Below are 22,347 nucleotides of genomic sequence, written 5' to 3'. Positions count from 1 at the left end.
TCCACAGTTTAGCTACTTTATAAGGCCAAAAAAATGTACTTCAGCACTGACAAAGCAACTTCACTTGATGAAATAATCAAAGATTTAGCAACAAGGATAGTAACAATGGTGTTGTTTATAACAACATAAAAATTGGAAACAATATTCAACGTGGGACATCAAACATTGAATATTTTGAAATCATTAAAAATACAGAAAATGGGCTAGTCAGTTAGCTCAGTTGGTTAGAACACAGCCTTATAACACCAAGGCCACAGGTGCGGATCCCCTTACTGGCTAGCCACCCAAAAAAAAGAATATACATATACAGAAAATGTATGGCATAACAAGTTCATAAGACCATTAAATGAACAAAGCAGAATCTAAATCAGCATGTACAGCACAATCTAATTATTATAAAATATAACAAGCACAGAAAAAAGAGACATGAAATATAAACACAAAATGTTAATGGCATTATCTCTGGAAAACAGGATCACAGATGAATTTTATTTCTTCCACCTACATTAATATTTTCCAAAATTTCTAAAATGAATATAATTTTGCTGCACATAGCAATTTTGATATAATATTTTCAGCAGTAAGTCTCTCTTAGACTATAATTTGGGAGAAAGGTGTCAGGACAGTAGAAAGACAATGGACTGCCTATAGAAAGAGGCAAATAGTATAAAAGAAATGTCTACAAATGACCCCCCCAAAAAAACTTTTCACCTAATTAAAATTTTATCCTAACACTACCCCCCTTCAAAAGGCGAACTCTTTTTCAGTTCCTCCTCTACTGTCCTTTGCCATAGCTCCTGATATCAAGACTAAGAACATAAGCTATTTATGGGTTCAGGAGGCTTTTGGGAAACTTAACTATAGATTATAATATCTTTTCTATGAAAAATGTATTCTAAGCTTGTAAGCAACTACCTTGTTAATGAATCTTGCAAATACAAAGGTTCTTAGGTTTATAATTCCCTATATCCTAGGCAATGCTGATTTTATAATTATATGAATACTGAAAGTACAGTTTCCTAGCTTTATACATTTCACTTTCAAATGCCTATATTTAAATTGCTCAATTGTATTGAAAGCTCCTACAAGGCAGCAGATGATAATGTCTTACTATTTGAGACTTAGGAGGCAATTATGGTCAGTGCTATGGGTCAAATGTGTCCCCCAAAAGTTCATGTACTGGAAACAAAATCCCTACCGTAACAATCTTAACAGGGTGGGAAATCCGATTAAGGTAATTGAAAGGTGGGGCCTTTAAGAGGTGATTAGATTGTGAGGACTGTACCCTCACGAATGGACTGATCCATTCTTGAAGTACTGGGCATATTTCTGATGGCTTTGAAAGAAGAGCAACTGAGGTTAGTTCATTCACTCAGCCCATTCACCATGTTATACCCTGGTCAACACAGGACTCTGGAAAGTTCCCACTAGGAAGAAGGCCCTCACCAGATAACCCCCCTGGACTGTAGACTTCCTAGTCTCTGAACTGTAAGAAATAAATTCTATTCCTTTATAAATTACCCAGCTTCGGGTATTCTGTTTTAAGCAACAGAAACAAACAAACACAGTCAGTTACCTGTGGTTCACCACTACTGTTGGTGGAACACAAAAGAATATCTGACTGGTATCACACAAGAAGGAACTAGGAGATGAATCCCAAATTCAATGTTACATGAAAATTTTAAAAAATTCAATGAATACATAAAACAAAGTAATTTTTTAATAGGTATAATAAAAGCCGGAGTTAGATACCTTTAATTACAAAAGAGATTAAGTTGAAGGTAGAAAACATCTTACTATAAATGCCTACATGAAGATATTTCATTAAACCTGATTAAAATTTACTATATCAAAAAGGCTTTTTCACACAACCAGGGTAAAAACTATTACCTCATTGCTGGGAACCTCATGTTCAGGAGCTACATCTCGATGCTGGTTTTGAGACACTGATGCATTGACAGAAATAAATGTGTTTTTTGGTGAATGGAAGGCATTGATGAGATGACTCAGAGGAACTGTAACCTAGCAAAAGACAAAAGTTAAAATTTTTTTTTTTTTTTTTTTTTTTTTAAAAAGATGACCAGAAAGGGGATCTTAACCCTTGACACGCTCAGCCAGCGAGCGAACCGGCCATCCCTATGTGGGATCCGAACCCGGGGCCTTGGTGTTCTCAACACCGCACTCTCCCGAGTGAGCTACGGGCCGGCCCACAAAAGTGAAAATTAACTAGTGTTTTTTAAAAAATAAAAACAGAAACAATCTCCTTTTTCTTGTCAGAATTTGGGATTTGTTAAAAGTTAAACATATACTGCATATCAAAACTATATATTAATGGGCCGGACCGTGGCTCAATTGGAAGAGTGTGGTGCTGATAACACCAAGGCCACAGGTTCAGATCCCATATAGGGATGGCCGGTTAGCTCACTGGGTGAGCATGGTGCTGACAAGACCAAGTCAAGGGTTAAGATCTCCTTACTGGTCATCTTTAAAAAACAAAAACAAAAACAAAAAAACTATATATTAAAAATTGTAAGTACACAGATTTACTGCTGGTGGGAAGAAAACTATTCTTTCAGGATTCTATTCCACATATATGAATCGAAAGTATAGAGAATGAATAAATTTCTTGTCCCAGCAATCCAGCTTTTTGGAATTTACTCTAAGAAAACAACCGGACAAATAACTGCGTATAGAGAGCAATTTTCATCAAAACATTTTTAAAATAGTGGAAAACTGGAAATATCCACCATTATGGGAGTGGCAAAATAAATGATAGTATCACAGATGAAGTACTTCATAGACAATAAAAAAATAGTAAGTATTCAGAATTTTATTTTCTCAACTTCCCCACTGCCACCATCCTGTTCTAAATCACCATCATCTATGTGTAAATTTTTGCAATAACTTCCTAACTACTTTCCCTGCTACTGCCCTTATCCAGCTGCAGTATATTCTCAGCACAGGATAAAAGTGATCACATCAAAACCAAAGCCAGTTCACATTAATCCTCTACTCAAAACCCTCCAATGGCTTCTTTTCTCACTTAGAAGAAGAGTAAAAACCAAAATCCTAACAACTGTGGCCTATAAAGCACTCCATTGTTTGGCTCTTTATTAGCTCTCTGAATTTATCTCCTATCATACTCTTCTTCATTCTCTCTACTCCAGCCCCACTGGCCTCCCTGTTCCTGGAACACACCTGGCAGGCTCTCACTCGAAGACACTTGCACTGCTATTTATTCTATCTTATCCAGTTAGCAACATAACCTTGCTCTCACACTCCCTTCAGTTCTTTGCTCAAAAGCCATCTTTTCATGAATCCTTTCCCTAGCCACACTAATATTTCAACAACCCTCCCCTAAAAATATTTATTGGGCCGAGCCCGTGGCGCACTCGGGAGAGTGCTGCACTGGGAGCGCGGCGACGCTCCCGCCGTGGGTTCGGATCCTATATAGGAATGGCCGGTGCACTCACTGGCTGAGTGCTGGTCATGAAAAAGACCAAAAAAAAAAAAAAAAAAATTTCTTATCCACATTCTCTGTTCTATTTTTTCTTCTTAGCACTTTTCACTATCAAACACTTAATTACCTGTATATCATTTATTATCTGTCTCTCTCTAGGGCGCTTTGTGACACCAACCAATTCTCCAGCACCAGCTAGGTGTCCAACATTTCAATTCTGACACTCACCAGAGTTAGCACAGACCCAACCAGGTAAGACGCAGTCCCACCAGACTGCCTGAACTTCAGATGCCAGTCACAAGTCCCAGGTCACCACACTTCTGACGAGCCAGTTATATAAATCAAGGGTTCCCTTGACCCCCTCCTCAGGTTTGATAATTTGCTAAAGCAGCTCAAAGAACTCGAGAAAAAACTTTACTTATGTTTATCAGTCTATAATAAAATAAATGAACAGCCAGATGAAGAGGTATATAGGGCAAAGTCTGAAAGGGTCCTTAGCACAGGAGTTTCTGTCCCCCATAGTGTCAGGGAGTGATACCCTACTGAATGCATACACTCACCAACTCAGAAGCTCACTGAATCTTCTCATGCAAGAGTTTCTAATGAAGCCTAACCTCCAGCACTATCTGCCCTCCCCAGATGGGGACTGAAAGTATACCCTCTAATCACTTGGTCTTTCTGGTGACTAGCCCCATCCTGGGGCTATTTACAAACTATACCCTAAGTCACCTCAATAGCATAAACTCAGATGTGATTAAATGGGGCTCACGAATTATGAATAACTCAGGAAATTTCAAGGGTTTTAGAAGCTCTGTGCCAGGCACTGGAGAAAAAGACCAGAGAATAAATATTTCTATTATACCACACTCTCCCACTAGAAGGTAAGCTCCATGTGGCAATGGATGTTTTTCTCTACCTTATTTTCTCTATTTTATTCAATACTGTATCCCAGTATAACAACAGTGCACACAGTGGGTGCTAAATAAATATCTGTTAAATAAATGAATAAACTAAATGGGTTCTTACTATATCCCAGGTTTTGTACTATACGCTTTACTTATATTATCTCATTTAATCCTCCTAACAGCCATAAAAATTAGTTACTATTATACTTCTGCTATGGTTTGAATGTCTTTTCCCTCCAAAACTGAAGTTGAAATTTTGTTGCCATTAAGATTTAAAAGGGAAGACCTTCAAGAAGTACTTAGGTCGTGAGGGCACTGCTTTCTTGAATGGACTATTACGTTTATCATGGGAATGGGTTCCTTATAAGGTTCTTATGTGGGAGTGAGTCTGCCCCCTCTTGCTCCTTCTCTCTTTTTGCCGGTTAGCCATGTTACACCTTCTACCATGTTAAAACCCAGCAAGAAGGTCCATACCAGATGGCAGCACCTTGATACCAGACTTCTCAGCCTCCAGAATGGTGAGCCAATAAATTTCTGTTCATTATAAATTATCCAGTCTCAGGTATTCTGTTATAGCAGCCCAGTTAGTAGACACTTCCCATTTAATAGATGAAAAGAGCAAGGATTTAGACAAGTTCAGTGGCATTTCTAAAGTCACACAGCTGTACATATAGGAGCAAGGATTCTAACCCAGAGAATCTGACTCAAAATTCCACACTGTTAAAGACCTCTCATTCCATGATATTGATATAGAAATGATTCATGATATGCTGTTACATAATAAAGCAGATTATAAAACTATCTTTTTAAAAGTACACATACCCATGTTTGTGTAGCGGAAAAAAAGTGTGCGTGAGTTTATTCTAAAATATGTATCTCTGGGTAATAAAATGAATGAACTCTATTTTCTTATTTATATTAATTTTCAGCATTTTTGGCAAAGTGTGTATTATTTTTAGGGTGAAAGAAGTTCTTTTAAAACTACAGAAATCAAATTGTTTGAAGATACATATTATCTGCCTACTTCTTTCAAAAGGTTTATATTAATTAGTTACTGCCTCTTCTTACCCAAAAAAAGGACTTAAATTAAGATTGACCTCTTCTCAATGAAAAAAGTTCATTTTCTGTGTCTTCCCTATTTTTACCATTTAAATTGAAGCATATTCAACCAATTAAGCACAAGGAATTCCAAATGTGTTTACCATCTTTTTTTTTTTTTTTTTTTTTTTGGTCTTTTTCGTGACTGGCACTCAGCCAGTGAGTGCACTGGCCATTCCTATGTAGGATCCGAACCCGCGGTAGGAGCGTCGCTGCGCTCCCAGTGCGGAGCTCAGCACTCTCCCGAGTGCGCCACGGGGCTCGGCCCTGTTTACCATCTTTTACAGTATAAAATGCATGAGGGCCTTACATAAGCATTTGAGCCCAGTTAAGACTGCCTATATTACACAAAATTCCTTCACCAACTCTACCAACATCACATACCACTAACTCCACATCCAGTTGATGGTAAATTCTAAAATCAGGCCTACTTGATGTGAACTAAGGTAAGGAGTTTAGTTTCAAAAAGTCTGATACTGTAAAAAAAAAAAAAAAAAGTGTGATACTGTATTTGAAAGGCCACATCAGACTTCTTTTTCAAACAACTGCTAGGACTCCTCAAAACATAGTCATCTTGGTAAATAGCACCTTCATGCATCCAGCTGCTCAAACCAGAAACACCTCTCTCATCAATTCTCATACCTAATCTCACGAAATTTCATTTTCTTCAAAATAAAATCTCAACCCCTTCTTTCCATAACCATTGCCACTACTTTTGTGGAGCAAAATCCTTCTCCTGGATTACTGCATTAGCATCCTTAACTGATAACACTTCCATTCATGTCCTCTCATATTCTCCACGTCAAGGGGCCCAAATGGTTTATTAAAAATGAAAATCTGATCATGTTTTAAAACCTTCAATGTTTCCCAAACACACTTAAAGTGAAATCTGAACTCCTTTAACAAACTCCCTGTATGTGTCTCAAGGCTTCTCTCCAACCTCATTTGTCAGTATTCCGTTTAATCACTATGCTCTAGCCACACTAGCCTTAGTTTTGTTCCTCCAATCTGTTAAATTGCTAAACTCCTTCCTATCTCAGGACCTCCAGATATTTTTGTTTACTTGTTCACTATTCTGTTCACTATTCACCTAGCTAACTCCTACTTATCTTTATTTCATATTACCATTAAGACAAGATTCCATACTTGGTTCACCTGGTACCTTACTGTTGACCGATAGATAACTTAACCACTTTAATTTTTATCATTAAGTCAGTACTAGCACACACACAAAAAAAAATTTTTGAAATGCACCAAGAATAAGTCACAAGTGAATTACCCTTCAAAGAGGGTAATAATCACCCTTGGAATCATTTTTCTCTGCCCTAACTCTTGCTTTAGAAAAAGATGAGGATTAGGCAAAATCAAAATTTCAAATGCAAGCAATAACGACTCAAAAATACATGTATATTAGTCATTTCTGGTCAAACAGGAAAAAACAATCATGTCTGGGTTAAATTAAAAACAAAGAAAGAGTAGGGGGTCGGGGTTTTGAATACCTAAGCCTCTGGGAGAGTCAGAAGGATGGAAAGGGAACATCACTTGCTCCCTTTACTTCTACGGCGGAGACACCTCCCCATCCCCACCCCGGAATGCCAGACACTGAACAACGCCCGACGGATTCAGTAGCAGAAATTCCATGCAATCGGTTCCATAAGCCAAGATCTCTACCACGTTCATTTTCACGCCTCTGCCCCCAACAGCTCCGTCCTCAGCCCTTTTAAGTCTCAGGCCCGACTCTCGGCGTTATCCCCTGAGCCACTTCTCAAAACTGGGACTCGCGATGGGTTAATCCCTTCCCCTTCCGCGGAACCGTTTCTACGAATGCAACCCGCAAACAGCCACGGGAGGGCCGAAGAAAAAGGGCTGAATGCCGGACTCACCTGGGGTTGCACCGTGCTCGACAAGGAAAACATCTCCTCGGGGCCGTCAGCGACCTCACCCGCCTGCCAAAACTGCCCCTCAGTCCACGGCCTGGCGGGGAGGCGCTGAGCCCTTTCTTTGCCTTCTTTTCCTCCCTCTCGTTGCCCTCAGTCCTCCCAGACACGGAAAATGGCCTCCCCTTCCTACAGCTGCCGCAACGACAGTCTACCCCGGAAGGCAAGGCTCTAACGCAACAGTACTTCCGGGGTAAGTAGGCGCCACCACCTGGGCGGTGTGTCAGCGTTCCGCCTCTTCAGGGGCTGATGTATAGGTTTTTGTTTGTTTGTTTGTTTTTTAAAGATGACCGGTAAGGGGAGCTTAACCCTTAACTTGGTGTTGTCAGCACCACGCTCAGAACTGGCCATCCCTATATGGGATCCGAACCCGGGGCCTTGGTGTTCTCAACACCACACTCTCCCGAGTGAGCCACGGGCCGGCCCTGTTTGCTTGCTTTTTAAGGAGCGAACGGCATTCATCCTGTTGAGCCTCTCCCTCAGACTTTTTACACCTAATATTCCGACTGGGTCTTTTGCTACAATTTAGTGCTCCTTATCTTCGCCCAAGTAAATCAAAAATTCTTCCTGTTGGTCCTAATCTGTTTCAGTCAGGCAAGTGACAACCTGTGAAAACGTCAGATTACAGGGTCAGCCACCCGCTTCCTGCTCATCCGGTTTCTCCACATTCCGTGACTTCACTAGCTTCCAAACTTCATCCCTAGCCATGGCTTAACTAACAATACCAACTGGTTTATATTTCTCACTGGGTGGGGGTCGCGAAGGAGGGAAAAAAATTCAAGTCTTGACTGGAACGAGAACATCTTCTCACCAGCCTCGTCTGGAGGCCGGGAGAAATCTCTTCAAATCCCGCTATTCAGACTTAAGTCCCGCTTGTGCCGTTTCTTGTCGGCCGAGAACTGTTTGTTCCTCCTCCCTCATTACAAATGATGTCAGACAACCTTGGTCACAGTCCTCGAAGAGTCTGTGATGGGGTGGAAATTTTCCCGGCGTTCCTGCCCTTACGCCCTCACGTTCACTGGGTCCTTCGGAGTCTAAGAGGTAGTGACGAAACCGGGCTGCGCCGGGCTCGGCGCGGCGACGCGATGGCGTCACGGTCAGCGCGCGGCGTGGGTGGAGCCTTTCTTTGAACCCAGTTGGCGGGAGTTGCGGCTGGGAAAGGGGCCTTGGCGACTGACCTGCTGCAACCTTCCATCTGGGCTGTCCAGTGATGGAACCCACCGCGGAGAGCGAGGAGGACAGTGGAGGAAGCGCGGCGACAGGGGAGTGCGTGAATAGGATTCCGGTGCCAAGACCGCCCTCCATTGAGGAATTCACCATAGTGAAGCCCATTAGCCGTGGCGCCTTCGGGAAAGTGTATCTGGGGCAGAAAGGCGGCAAGTTTTATGCAGTGAAGGTAAGAAGTGAAGGAGTCAAGAGAGGGAAAGAGGCCGGCCCTGTGGCCCTACTTCCTGCCCCCTGACATTGGCAGGCTCTGGGGTTGCTGGAGCGACTAGTCTGGGTGCTGAAGCCTCCAGAGCCCTGCGAGCTGACTTCATTTGGGGTGACATCAGCGGTCGGGTCGGGCGTCTCGCCTCTGCCCCGCCCTTCTCTTCATTTCTTGGATGCTTAAGAATCGCTGCTCAGTGAGAATAACAAAGATGACCCCCTTTCTCCCTGGCCAGTGTTAGCAAGTGAGGAAACTTGAAACCAAAGGCAAAGGGACTGGACTGAGATGGTTACATCGGCCTTAGTACAACAGGAACTTAAAGCCAAAGCCCTGATTCATAGTTTAACCCAGGCTTGAGTCAGGTTTGTAAATCCAAAAAGTTTTAAGTAATTGGTGGTTTTGTTTTCCTTGTTTGTTTGCTTTGACGTACAGAATTGCTTAGATTTTTCCACCAGAGAAGAGTGATTAGTTTTTAGACACTGACTTATCAAGTTTGACTCTAACCAGGAAGAAGCTGCACTATTTTCTGATATCTGTTATGAAATTTTTAAATGTTAATATCACCTATTCGTTTATGTATCTTTTGGATCCTTTTTATTAATTTGGCCTTTACCAGGATTGAGTGTGAACTTTCATTAAATTTTTAACAGTCACTTCCACATTATATTCTAATTTTTTCATTTCGATAAAGATTTCTGACCTGCTGTATAAACAAAAGATCTCATTAAATGAACCTCATTTTTTCTCTTCTAACCTTTCATTGTGAAGCCTAAAATGTACTTTTACTTGAAGAATAAGCTGAAATATGTCCTCAATCAATCCTTTATCCAGGCAACAATGTTTATCATTCTAAAAACATTCAACATATATTTGAAGCTGTTCTGTCCACTCTTGGTTCTCATCCACTTATATGGTTTCAGATTACTCACATTTTCAGCACTGAGTGAAGGCTATAAAGGATAGGTTAAGTCAGCAGTCTGCTGATGCAGTTTCAACTTCTTGCCAGGCATTGCCAAATTAATATCTAGAAAGCACTTACAAATTGTATTTGCCTAACCTCAAACAGTCCTCTCCACCTAACTGCCTAAACTCTGAACCTTTTGTATTCCCTCTTTCCACTTAATAGCACTACCGTCATCCCTGTCCTTCAGGCTAGAAACCCAAGTAATTTTAACTTTCCTCTACTTCATTTGTGTATCATATCTCTCAACTACTGCTGTCAATACTGTCTCTTATAGTTATTCTTTGTATCCCTTCCTATCCATTCCCAAGTCTCTGTCCAAGTACGGGCCTTCATTTTTCCCCCTATTTATTTATTTAACCATCACCACAATCCAATTTTAGAATATTTTCATCATGCAGAAAAGACCTCTCCTAGCCATCTGCAGTGCCTCCCCTCTTAACACCCCCAGTCCCAGGTAACCACTTCTACTTTCTATCTCTATAGGTTTGCCTTTTATGGCATTTCATATAAGCAGAATCATACAACATATGGTTTTTGGCATTTGGCTTTTTTCACTTGACATGATGTTTTTGAGTTCCATCAGGCCTTCGTATCCACACCTAATTTATTGGAATACCCCCCTAACTGGAATCAGTATCTTTATTTTTTCATCTATTTGCTGTGACATGCAAGCTGAAGTCCAAACTCTTTAGAAAAGCAGATATGCTGCAAGTTCTGGCTCTTAGATTTCCATTATATCATCCACACACCCTATGTTCTAACCATCCCAGATAATTGACTAGTCCTTCAGTGCTGTGTATTTTCTTGCCTCTGAGCTTATGTTATTCTGGTTCCTCTGTAAGTTCTTTTCTTACACCCTTCTCTTCACCTATCTTATTCATGAATTAATTTTTATCTTAGCTCCTCTTCAAACCTTCCCTGATCTTTCAGGCCTATCCCATTGAAATTGTTTCCTGCTTTATATGTTCCCAAGATTTTGTGCTTTTCTTTCTACCATAGTTAGAAATTGGTCCATTCTCAGTTGTCAGTCATTCATTTGTTCAGTAAGTAAATTTGTTGAGTTTCCCCTTTGTATGTAGGATCTAGGTTACATGATCAAACCTGAACAAAACAAACCTGCCCTCACAGAGCTTCCAATCCAGTGGACTGATAGGTGAAATCATGTTACAGACTTGCTTTGTCAGTGATCCCCAGTTTTCTTGTGGAAAGGAGGTAGAGCTGGAATTCATCATATGTTAATGATTTTATTAAACACTCTGATGAAACTTTGAAAGAAATATGCTTTTTTTTCTTATAATAGTCCTGAGAATTGATCCCAATGTTACTGACTATTCAGATTAGTGCTCCAACTTTAATGTAGATTATAGTTTTGTTTCTGTTCCAATTACCTGGAAACTTGAAAAGAATAATTAGTTGTTTTCTCTAAGACAGCATTTGGGACTATTGTTGCAGTAGTTCTAATCATTAAGTTTTTTTTTTCCTAGGCAAACAAACCAACATTATTTCTTTTTCTGATTCTATTCTCATCCTTCAAAGAATCAGAAGTAAAAAAATATATATTAGTTACTATTACTCTGTGCCAAGATTCCTAGTTATCTGGGGCTTATCAGGAACATTACTATCATTTGACTTTGTTATAAGGACAGCAGAACAGAATTTTTTTCCTACTAACACGCAAGGCAGTTACAGAGTATTTGTCAATTCTTTTTTCTTCTCAAAAGGGATATAATGCTTTTTTCCACTAAATAGCAAGATAAGAAGTTGCATCTTGAAGATTGCTTTTTGTTGGTATGTATGTTTACCATTGTAGCTGTTTTTCTGACAGTTTTCTGATGGCAGTGTGAGTTCCAAATGGCATCTATATGTTTTTTTCTCTCTTTGCATTTCTATGATGGTAACTTTGAAACCTGAGAACAATTTGTATTAAAAAATAAATAACTATGTATGTTGTCATGTTATCTATTGTAGGTTGTCAAAAAAGCAGAAATGATCAACAAAAATATGACCCATCAGGTGCAAGCTGAGAGAGATGCACTGGCACTAAGCAAAAGTCCTTTTGTTGTCCATTTGTACTATTCACTGCAGTCAGCAAGCAATGTCTACTTGGTGAGTAAATAATTTTACATTTTTTTCTTTATTCAGCCATCACTGAACCCAGTGATTTAAGAACACAGTCTCTGGTTCAGAGTACCTGCATTTGAATTTCAGCTCCAGCACCCACTAGCTCTATGACCTTGGCCAAGTTACCTGTTGTATTACTTAGGGTTCTTCAGAGAAAAAGAGCCAATAGAGGGTGTGGGGGGGGGCGCACGCGTGTGTTTGCATGCATACATAGATTTATTTTAAGGAATCAGCTCACAGGATTGTGGGAGCTGGCAAGTCCGAAAACTGCAAGGTATGTCGGCAGACTGAAGACCAAGGGAAGGGTTGATATTTCAGCTCCAGTCTAAGGGCAGTCTGGAGGCAGAATTCCCTCATCCTCTGGGGACCTCATTCTTTTTTCCTTAAAGGCCTTCAACTGATTGGTTGAAGGCCATCCACATTATGAAGGGTAATCTGCTTTACTCATAGTCTGCTGATTTAAATGTTAATCTCATCTAAAGAATACTTTCACAGAGATGTTTAAACTGGTGTTTGACCAAATATCTCAGTACCATGGCCTAACCAATTTGGCACATAAAATTAACCATCACACTTTAGTTTTCTCATCTGTAAAGTGGAGGTAATAATAGTACCTACCTCACAGGTTGTTATGAAATTTTAATAGGTTAATATAAAGCATGTAGAACAGTGTCTGGGACACAATGCTAAAAATATTTGTTAAGAAAAGGACATACAATAGAAATTCTTTGTAAAGTTTGGTGTAAATAAGGAAAGATACCAGGAAGTGATGTGTTTTGGGCATGTGGGCTTTGAGAGCTGCTTTCTGTTCATTTAAAGCAGCAGCTTCCACTCCATTAATTCAAATGAGGAATTTAAGGGGCACAGAGAGGAAGCAAGGATGGCAGGTATTTTGACTACAAATTCCATAGGTTCTTCTGATCTCAGAGATGGTCTATGGATTAAATGTTTGATAACCCCAACAGCTTCTGTTTAGCACATACAAATGGTTGTCCATGAATGAATGGGTCTTTAGGATATAGGTTCTAGACATGGAATTTATATGTTTATCAACAGAAATCTCATTCCTTTCATGATTTGATTGCCTCCAAGAGGGAAAACCCTTTACCCCCAATATGCTAAAGCCGTCCTGCAACTCTGTGGAACATAATTGTGTCACACATCAACTTTTTGCTCTACCAAAAATTTGAGACTAAACAGAATTCTAATTGAACATCATGTCCAGCTTCAGGCTATAGAAGCAAATAATTCAGGGTAGGTTATAAAAATGGTATCTACTCTAAAACTCTTCTGGTACTTGATGGTTTAGTTCACTTCTAATCTTTCAGTAAATTTTTGTGTATACTTAGATTGATGTTAAATGTGTTGCAAAGCTTTAACAGGAAGGTCAGAAAACTTTGGAAAATAAAAAGCTTTCCTAGAAGAGTAGTGAGCACTTTTTTTTTTAGTATCAGGAGTAATTCAGGAAATTAAAAGTTTTTAAAACCACAGTTGTTTAAATGAATGGTGAAATGTGATCATACTGTAAATACTATTCTTCTACCTATTTTTTCACTTAATGGTGAACTCATCCTTTTTAATGACTGCATATAATTCCATTGATTTAATTATGAATTTCATAATTTCTTTAATGAATGGCTTATTGATAGTTGGTTTTGGGGATTTTTTAGCTGTTTTCTATTGTTCTAAACAATACGACAATGAAAACTTCACTGTGAATTGCAATACCTGGTTTTAATGAACTGCTCTATGGGAGATGAGACCTGGTGATTCTAGGGACAAGGATTTTGGAGTGAGGATACAAATTTGTATTGAAATTCACATTCAAAGCAAGGCTAAAAGGAGACCCCTAGCTTCTTAGAAAGTATATGATGGGGTTCTGCTTTTTAGAATGATTTACTGTCTGAGGGAGTCAAAAAATATACATAGTGGTAGTAAGAAAGTGAATACTAGATACTGTAAGAATAATTGATTTAAGACAGTGGTTGGCAAACTATGGCCCATGGGCCAAATCTGGCTTACTCTGTATTTCTGTACAGTCTGTTGAGCTAAGAATAGATTTTATACTTTCAAAAGGTTGGAAAAAAATCAAAAGAAGAATAATATTTTGTGATACATGAAAATTGTATGAAATTTGAATTTTAGTAAATAAAGTTTTATTGGAACCCAGCCACATCCTTTTGTTTACATATTATCTATGGCTTCTGTTATGCTACAATAGCAGAGTGAAGTAGTTGCAACAGAGACCTACAAAGCCTAAAATATTTACTTTCTGGCTCTTTACAGAAAAAGAAAGGAACATTCTTATGTGCCATTCCCAGAGAAGTCAAGGGGCTACTTAATCCTTTAATTCTTCCTGAGGCTTTCTAATGCCTTTACTACATACTGTTTCACATGCGTGTGTATGCCTTACCTAAAGCCATGACTGTGTTTGCAGCATCAATCCTGGGTTGAATTGCTCAAGTTAGTAGATTTTTTCATTGCTTGTATCCTAGAATTAGTGGATTAAGTAAACAACTATAATATTTTTTATTTCTTATTCCTGCAGTTAGGTAGTAGGCCATATCTTGTTTACCTAAGTTCATCATTGGTTTAGATCTTTGATATTAAAAGTGTTGTCCACAGACAAGCAGTGTCAGCATCATCTGGGAGTTTATTAGAAATGCAGAATCTCAGTCTCCACTCCAAATCTGCTGAGTCAGAATCCGCAATTTAACAAGATCCCCAGGCACGTTAAAGTTTGAGAAACACTGGTGTAGACAAAACAAAGATTTCTTAGACATGGGAAGCTACTTTGAAGCAAAGAGGTAGGGTATGACTGAATGTAGCCATAATAATGACAAATGATTGACTACTACATGCCAGGTACTATGCTAGGTACAAGGAACATAAAGAGGAAAAGGCCTTTTTATTATGGAAACATTTAAACATACACATAAAAAATCGAAAGATCAGTATAATGAACTTCATGTATCTATCAGACAATTTCAGTAGTTATCAACATTTTGCAAAAATTTGTTTCGTCTATTCCCCATCAACCTTTCATTTAATGGTTTTGGCATCCTTTGAGTTATTGTCCTGGATACATTCTTTTATTAAGGTTTGTAAAATGATGATTTTCTAGTTCTGTTATTCCTTCTGCTTTCATGAGCTGGAATTCTTCTATAAAGAACTGTCCCTTATCATTGAATTCATTACTATGAAATACAGCTTGTATAAGGATGGCAGAACAAATGGTTGATTCCTTTCATCTCTAATTTTCAAGCTATCAACCTCCAAAACTTCCAAATGGGTATATTTTTTTAACATCTTTATGAATTCATGAATGTTTATAGATTTGATATCTTTTGATCCACTGCAGTCATTACTCTTTTCTATGCTCAAATTGTTCCATCTTTAGCCAGCGGGAAGCTTCAGTTAGCTTCTGTGTCTTTTTATACCATCTTAGTATTCTGATAGTTTCCTTGCTTTCTGGCATGACAAAATATTTAAGATTCCTTTTGTAAGTGTTCTGTACTAGGTCTGGGCAAGGAGGTCTAACTCCTTTTATTGGGAAATAGTATTTAGGGACCATAATCTAGGTGCTGGTGACTAGTAAGTAGTTCATTGCCACTGAGCTGTCATTCTTTAAGGCCATTTAGTGGACAGAGTAAAAAATATTTTAATAGAAAGAAAAATATATATCATGAGTTCATACTCATATTTACAATTCAATGGAAGATTATAGAATTTTAACTTAACATCTTTGAAAAAATATTTGGAAAATATAAAATAAATATTAAAAATTAAATATAAAAATATTTTGGAACAATGTTCGTATTCTTTTCTCTTACCATGAGAATCTTGGTTCCTAACAATATTAACATTACTTACCCACTTTAACTTACAGCATATATATATATATACATATATATATATACCCCTAATATTTTCACAATAACAATGCCAATATTGTTTACTAATACTAAAATTACTGTATTTAAGATTTCTTTGCAGTTCTTTTTGTCTTGGGGGTGTACTGTTAAGATTCTGTTTTTTGAAGACACTTGACATATAATTCTCTGTGTGGTTAGGAAACTCGATATACAGCTCAGTTCATTTGTTTCCCTTTTATATCAGATTTCTACTTTAAAAAGGTAATTTATAAAAGCACTAGAAGAAAACTGACATAAAAATTTTTATAAGCATAGAGTAGAGCTGGCCTTACTGAGTATAACATAAAACCTACCTAAAATTTTAAAATATGTGACACAAAATACATAGAGTCAAATTATAAGTTTGGAGAAAATATTTAGAAGACAAAAGGCTAATTTGACTACTATGTAAACACATTTTACAATTCAATAAAAGGATAAATACCCCAGTAGAAATATGGGCAGAGGATGGAAGAAGCAGGTCACAAATGAAATATAAAAGGCCAAAAACAATGTGCAAAGATGCCTAATCCTCCTAATAATTAATGAAGTAAACATTTAAACAAGACCATTTTTTTCTTTACATTGATGAAGATAAAAAGATTGATAATCACTCTTGCAAAGGTTGTAGGAAAATAAGCATTCTCTTGAGCTCAAATACATCTATTTACTTATGTATTTTTCCAGTACTGAATTAAGAACCCTTTAAGTGCAATGACCACATTTTTTTTTTCAATGACCACATTTTATTCATGTTTGTATTCCCAGTACTGCTAGCACAGTATGTAACAGAGATTTGATGCCTAATAAATATTTTAATGATTGATCCCATCTACAAATATTGATTAACCTCTCTGCAACCTCAGGGAAAGTATTGACCTGAAGAGGAAAGCAATTATCTTGTTCTATTAAGTTCTTAGCAGGCAATATTTTATAGCTTAAAACTGTAGAATAATTTTGAGAATAATGATTACTACATGTGGAAAGAATAATATAGTTTTTCAACCAACATAGCAATAATGGATTTAGGCAAGAATGGTGATCACATGATGCTAAAATAATTGAAAGTTTGTTGGGGAGCAGGTTATTTACGTAGTCTCAAAGTATCCACCTACAGATTACTTATTAATTACAAAGGGGAAAAAAAGTACTTCAATGAAGAAATCTGGGAGATTCACCTTCACCAAGTGATCCCAGTTAATACGACTCACTGACATTAGGTGTCTCATCTGGTGGGAGTCACTGAGAAGGACTCAACATCACTTATGTGGTATTTCTGCCAAACATGCATTACCTGATCCAATCATGAGGAAATAATCAGACAATCCCAAATTGAAGGACTTTTGTAAAAAAGCCTGTACTCTTCAAAAATGTCTCTGTCATGAAAGACTCCTCCCCTGCCAATACCTACCCCCCAAAAAGGCTGAAAAACTGCTCAAGATAAAAGGAAACTGAAGAGAAACAACAAGGAAATGCCATGCATGATCCTGGCTTGGGAATGAGGGGTGAGGAGAGATACTATAAAACACAATATCAAGATAGTCAGAGAAATTTGAATATGGACTGTGTATTAGATAGTAGCATTATATTGGTGTTAAATTCAGTGAATTTTATTGCACTGTAGTTATGTAAGGATGTCTTGTTAGGAGATACATGATGAAGAATTTAGTGATGACAAGCCATGACCGTTTTTCATCTTTACTCACCAATTATTCAGAAAACGTTTTTTTTTTTTTTTTTGTCGTTTTTTCGTGACCGGCACTCAGCCAATGAGTGCACTGGTCAGTCCTATATAGGATCCGAACCCGCGGCGGGAGCGTCGCCGCGCTCCCAGCGCAGCACTCTACCAAGTGCGCCACGGGCTCGGCCCGTTTTTTGTTTTTTTGATGGCTGGCCGATATGAGGATCTGAATCCTTGACCTTGGTGTTCTTAGTACCACATTCTCCCAAGTGAACTAACCTACCAGCCCCCAAATTTTAAAATTATGCATTAATACATTAATATCAGGTTTGCTAATGTTACCATATTTTCTTTAATTAGACACAAATATATGCATATAAAATAAATATTTATGTGGATTATGTTATTTACTTTATAGTTTATAAATATTAATATATAATTCAAATATTAAAACTTGTTTTATATGCATATATGTGGAGAGGGAGAAAGCAAATGTGACAAAATGCCAACAATGGGTGAATCTACATAAAGGGTCTATGGTTTAGTCTAAACAGTTTAATTTTCAATTAAAAAACAATATGGTAATATGAGCAAATCTGATATTAATGTATAATGAGCAATAACAAGCAAATGTGTTTTGTCACAGGACCATGATAAAAATATGTAACTATAAGGCCCAATTACTGTATTTTTAAAGTAATCATATTGTTTTTATTTGACAACATTAAATTCATTTTTGATAGATAATGGAATATCTTATTGGTGGAGACGTCAAGTCTCTCCTACATATATATGGTTATTTTGATGAAGAGATGGCTGTGAAATACATTTCTGAGGTAGCATTGGCTCTAGACTACCTTCATAGACATGGAATCATCCACAGGTAAAGATTGCCTTTTCTCTAAACTATTACTTAAAAATACAAGTAATCAAATTATATATTAAATATTTGAATCTCAAATATTTGCAGTCATCACTTGCCCATATTTCCAGGTTATCTAAAGTTTAGTAGGAACTTATGTGAATTTAGAAATGCTATTAACGCTTCTTTCATCTCATTGTGTTTTTTAAATATGTTGCCTTGAACATGAGTATAGCATTTTAATGTGAAGAATATTGAATTCTTTTCTACTCGTCTACCATCGTACAAAAGTATTGTATTTTGTAATCCCAATTGATTTACAATGTTTTCCTCTGTGCGAAGAATGTCAGGTTAAGTTTCTCTGCTCTATTAAAGCTTAATCTTACCTTCCTTTGCAAAGGTAAATGTGGTTTTGAACTGCATTGAGATTGATTTTGTCTAACAAAGTTTATTTTAACGGAATATCTAATAAATAATTCCCAAAATAATCTAGTATTAAATCATTTAACTTTTTTGTAAATTAAGATATACAAAAGATGTTTTACTTTTGAGAGTTGTCTTCTGCACTTTTCAAAGCCACCAATGAGTGCCTTTATTTTAGAGGAAATAAATAGTATTTGCCTCTTCTGTACCTATCTTTTTTTTTTTTTTTTTCTGGAAATTCTGACATCAAAACTAGCCCTTTGTTTGTTATTTACTATTTGCCTCTTGTATGTGCAGGGATTTGAAACCAGACAATATGCTTATTTCTAATGAGGGTCATATTAAACTGACAGATTTTGGCCTTTCCAAAGTTACTTTGAATAGAGGTAAGAAAAATAGCCGGTAAGTGCCCTCTTAAAAGTCAACAAATTTTAGAGACTACATTTCATTAATTTTCACTGTTTTGTTAATTTATGCTAAATAAAATTTGATAATTATTTGTTCCAAAATAGGCTAGAAATGGAAAATGTTATCTTTTTTCCATTAAAGATGAAAAATGGGAATGATTATTCATGGATTTTCAAAGGTCCTTGAAGATCCTTGGGTCTTCGAAAAGGAACTCACAATCTCTGGTCTTCTGACTTGTACCTAGTGAAACTGGTTCTTACCAATCAACCATCAGTAAACTAACATAACTATAACATGTTGATGGGTTAACAGCTAAAAACATATTCTAATATACATGGCCACCACTAAGACCTTTATGAACAAAGGGGCAAAGAAAATGAACACACAGTTCACACACACATATATATGGGAATATGTTCATTTCACTAGTAGTAATTAAAGAAATGCTAACATTAAAAAAAAGAATAAATGGAAATTCAAATCAAAATGAGATACCACCTCACGCCAGTTAGAAAGGCTTCTATCCAAAAGATGAAAGAAAGGGCTGGCCAGTTAGCTCAGTTGGTTAGAACACGGTGTTATAACATCAAGGTCACACAGACACAAAAAAGACAGAAGAAAACAAGTGTTGGCAATGATGTGGAGAAAAAGGAACCCTTTGCCCACTGTTGGTGAGAGTGCAAATTAGTACAACCATTATGGAAAACAGTATAGAGGTTCCTCAAAAAATTAAAAGTAAAACTTTTAATTTTTTAAATTGCAATTCAGCAATCCCACTAATGTGTATATACCCAAAGGAAATGATGTCGATATGTCAAAGAAATATCTCCACTCCCATGTTTAATATTTACTGCAGCACAATTTACAATAGCTGAGATATGGAACCAACAAAGTGTCCAGCAATGGATGAATTGATCAATTACGATATATACAATGGAATACTATTCAGCCATAAAAAAGAATAAAGTCATGTCATTTGTGGCAACATGGATAGACTTGGAGGTTGTCATGTAAAGTAAGCCAGGCACAGAAAGACAAATACCACATGATCTCACTCATATGTGGACTCTAAAAAAAATAATAAAAATTAAAAGTTGATATAGATACAGAGAGCAGAACAATGGTTACCAGAGACTGGGGAGGGAAGGGAGGAAGGGAAAACAGAGAGATGTTGGTCAACAAGTACAAGATTACAATTAGATAGGAGGAATAAGTTCTGATGTTCTGTTGCACAGTAGAGTAGATATGGTTAACAGTTAAGTTTTACATATCACGTAATAGCTAGAGGAGAGGCTTTTGAATGTTTGATCACAAACAAATGATAAATGCATGAGGTGATGGTTATGTTAACTATGCTGACCCTATCATTATATGATATATACGTAGCAAAACATCAGATTGTACTCCATAAGCATGTACAATAACAATGTGCCAATTTAAATAAATTAATAAAATTAAATTAAGTTAAAAAAATAAAAAAGCTGATCTTATAGAAGTACGGAATAGAATAGTGGTTACCAGAGGCTGGGAGGGTTGGGGGGAGATGGAGTCGGGGAGAGATTGATCAATGGGTACAAAATTACAGTTGATTAGGAGGAATAAGTTCTGCTATTCTATCGCTCAGTAAGATTACTATAGTTAATGGTATTGTATTGTATATTTCAAAATAACTATAAGAGAGGATTTTCAATGTTCTCACCACAAAGAAATGATAGGGGCTGGACAGTTAGTTCAGTTAGTTAGAGTACAGTGTTACAACAACAGAGTCAAGGGTTCAGATCCCCATACCAGCCAACTGCCAAGGAAGAAAATAAGAAATGACAAATGTTTCAGGTAATGGATATGCTAAATACCTTGATCTAATCATTGCACAATGTAAGCATGTATCAAAACATCACACTGTGCCCCATAAATATGTACAATTATTATATCAATTAAAAATAAAACTTTTTAAAAAAAGAATAAGTGAACTATTTTACACTATTAAATGGGCATAGAAATGGAATATTTATGATCCAGTTAGTTTTTCTAGGGGCATTGTAAACTAGCGTAGTGCTCTCTGTAGGAAATCTGCCAATATGTTTTTTAAAAATAAAAGGTTTTTTGGGCTGGCCTGTGGCTCACTTGGGAGAGTGTGCTGCTAATAACACCAAGGCCACTGGTTTGGATCCCTATTTAGGGATGACTGGTTAGCTCACTTGGGAGAGCGTGGTACTGACAACACCAAGTCAAGGGTTAAGATCCCCTTACCGGTCACCTATAAAAAAATAAAAATTAAAAAAATAAATAAAAGGTTTTAATTCTTTTTGATCTAGTGACATGCTTTGGAATTTATTCTAAGGAAATGTTTCAAGAGAACAAAATATACATGAAGAAAATGATTTGTAGCAGCATAAAGCATATAATATTCTTTATCAAAAACAGTAGAAGGATGAAAAGGTATTTTTTAAATAAACAAGCAATAACCTAAATAACCTAGCAATAACCTATTGCAAATTATAATCCCTAGAATTATAATTATTTGAAAATGTATTCAGATCTACTTTTTTTTTTTTTTTAATATCTACAATTCTTTATTTGGAAGTAAAAAGTTCAAACAGTTATGAATACCTAAAGATTTTCCCTCAATTTGGTAAAATCTGACCTGAGCTGATGTGGGGCTATTTATAATCTTTATTAATCCCCACTTCAAATGACTATTCATATATTTCAATGCAGAAATAATATTTGATTACAGATGCTATATGAGATGCACTCTGGATGTTCCAAAATATACAGTATACTCACCACATTAGTTTTTTTTTTTTTTTTTTTTAATTAAAAAAAGATGACCGGTAAGGAGATTTTAACCCTTGACCTGGTGTTGTGAGCACCACGCTCTCCCAAGCGAGCTAACCGGCCATCAGTATATATGGATCTGAACCCGTGGCCTTGGTGTTATCAGCACCACACTCTCCCAAGCGAGCCACAGGCTGGCCCCACGTTAGCATTCTAAAATCTAAACATTTTTCAATTGTGAAACAAGTCTGACTCCAAGGATTTCAGATAACTTATTGGAAAATATGACAAATCAGGAAAATTTTGTATTAAGATGATATTATTGATTAATTTAAATCATTTTTATATCATAATACTCTAAGTTTTA

General features: G+C 37.0%; 2 protein-coding genes across 7 annotated transcripts in view; one reads left to right on the top strand and one right to left on the bottom strand.

Annotated features, from left to right (window-relative positions):
* The window catches only part of YME1L1 (YME1 like 1 ATPase), a 35,314-nt gene extending 27,779 nt beyond the window's left edge, over positions 1–7,535 (bottom strand). Inside the window, exons 1-2 of one of the 2 annotated variants that reach the window (XM_063098750.1) lie at positions 7,347–7,535; positions 1,891–2,022 (exon numbers count right to left, since the gene is read on the bottom strand). In XM_063098750.1, coding sequence (XP_062954820.1) covers positions 1,891–2,022; positions 7,347–7,379 — 165 coding nt within the window. In that variant the 5' untranslated portion in view covers positions 7,380–7,535. The remainder of the gene's footprint in view (positions 1–1,890; positions 2,023–7,346) is intronic. The other variant, XM_063098751.1, reaches the window with a different exon arrangement.
* Positions 7,536–8,610: 1,075 nt separating this feature from the next.
* The window catches only part of MASTL (microtubule associated serine/threonine kinase like), a 32,167-nt gene continuing 18,430 nt past the window's right edge, over positions 8,611–22,347 (top strand). For all 5 annotated transcript variants that reach the window (XM_063100442.1, XM_063100438.1, XM_063100437.1 and 2 more), the window contains exons 1-4: positions 8,611–8,796; positions 11,762–11,899; positions 18,253–18,392; positions 19,092–19,180. In XM_063100442.1, the coding sequence (XP_062956512.1) occupies positions 8,611–8,796; positions 11,762–11,899; positions 18,253–18,392; positions 19,092–19,180 (553 nt within the window). The remainder of the gene's footprint in view (positions 8,797–11,761; positions 11,900–18,252; positions 18,393–19,091; positions 19,181–22,347) is intronic.

The sequence above is a fragment of the Cynocephalus volans genome, chromosome 6 (genome assembly GCF_027409185.1).
Source record: "Cynocephalus volans isolate mCynVol1 chromosome 6, mCynVol1.pri, whole genome shotgun sequence".
Classification (NCBI taxonomy): domain Eukaryota; kingdom Metazoa; phylum Chordata; class Mammalia; order Dermoptera; family Cynocephalidae; genus Cynocephalus; species Cynocephalus volans.
The sequence above is the reverse complement of the archived record's forward strand: the minus strand, read 5'-3'. Positions and strand labels throughout refer to the sequence as shown.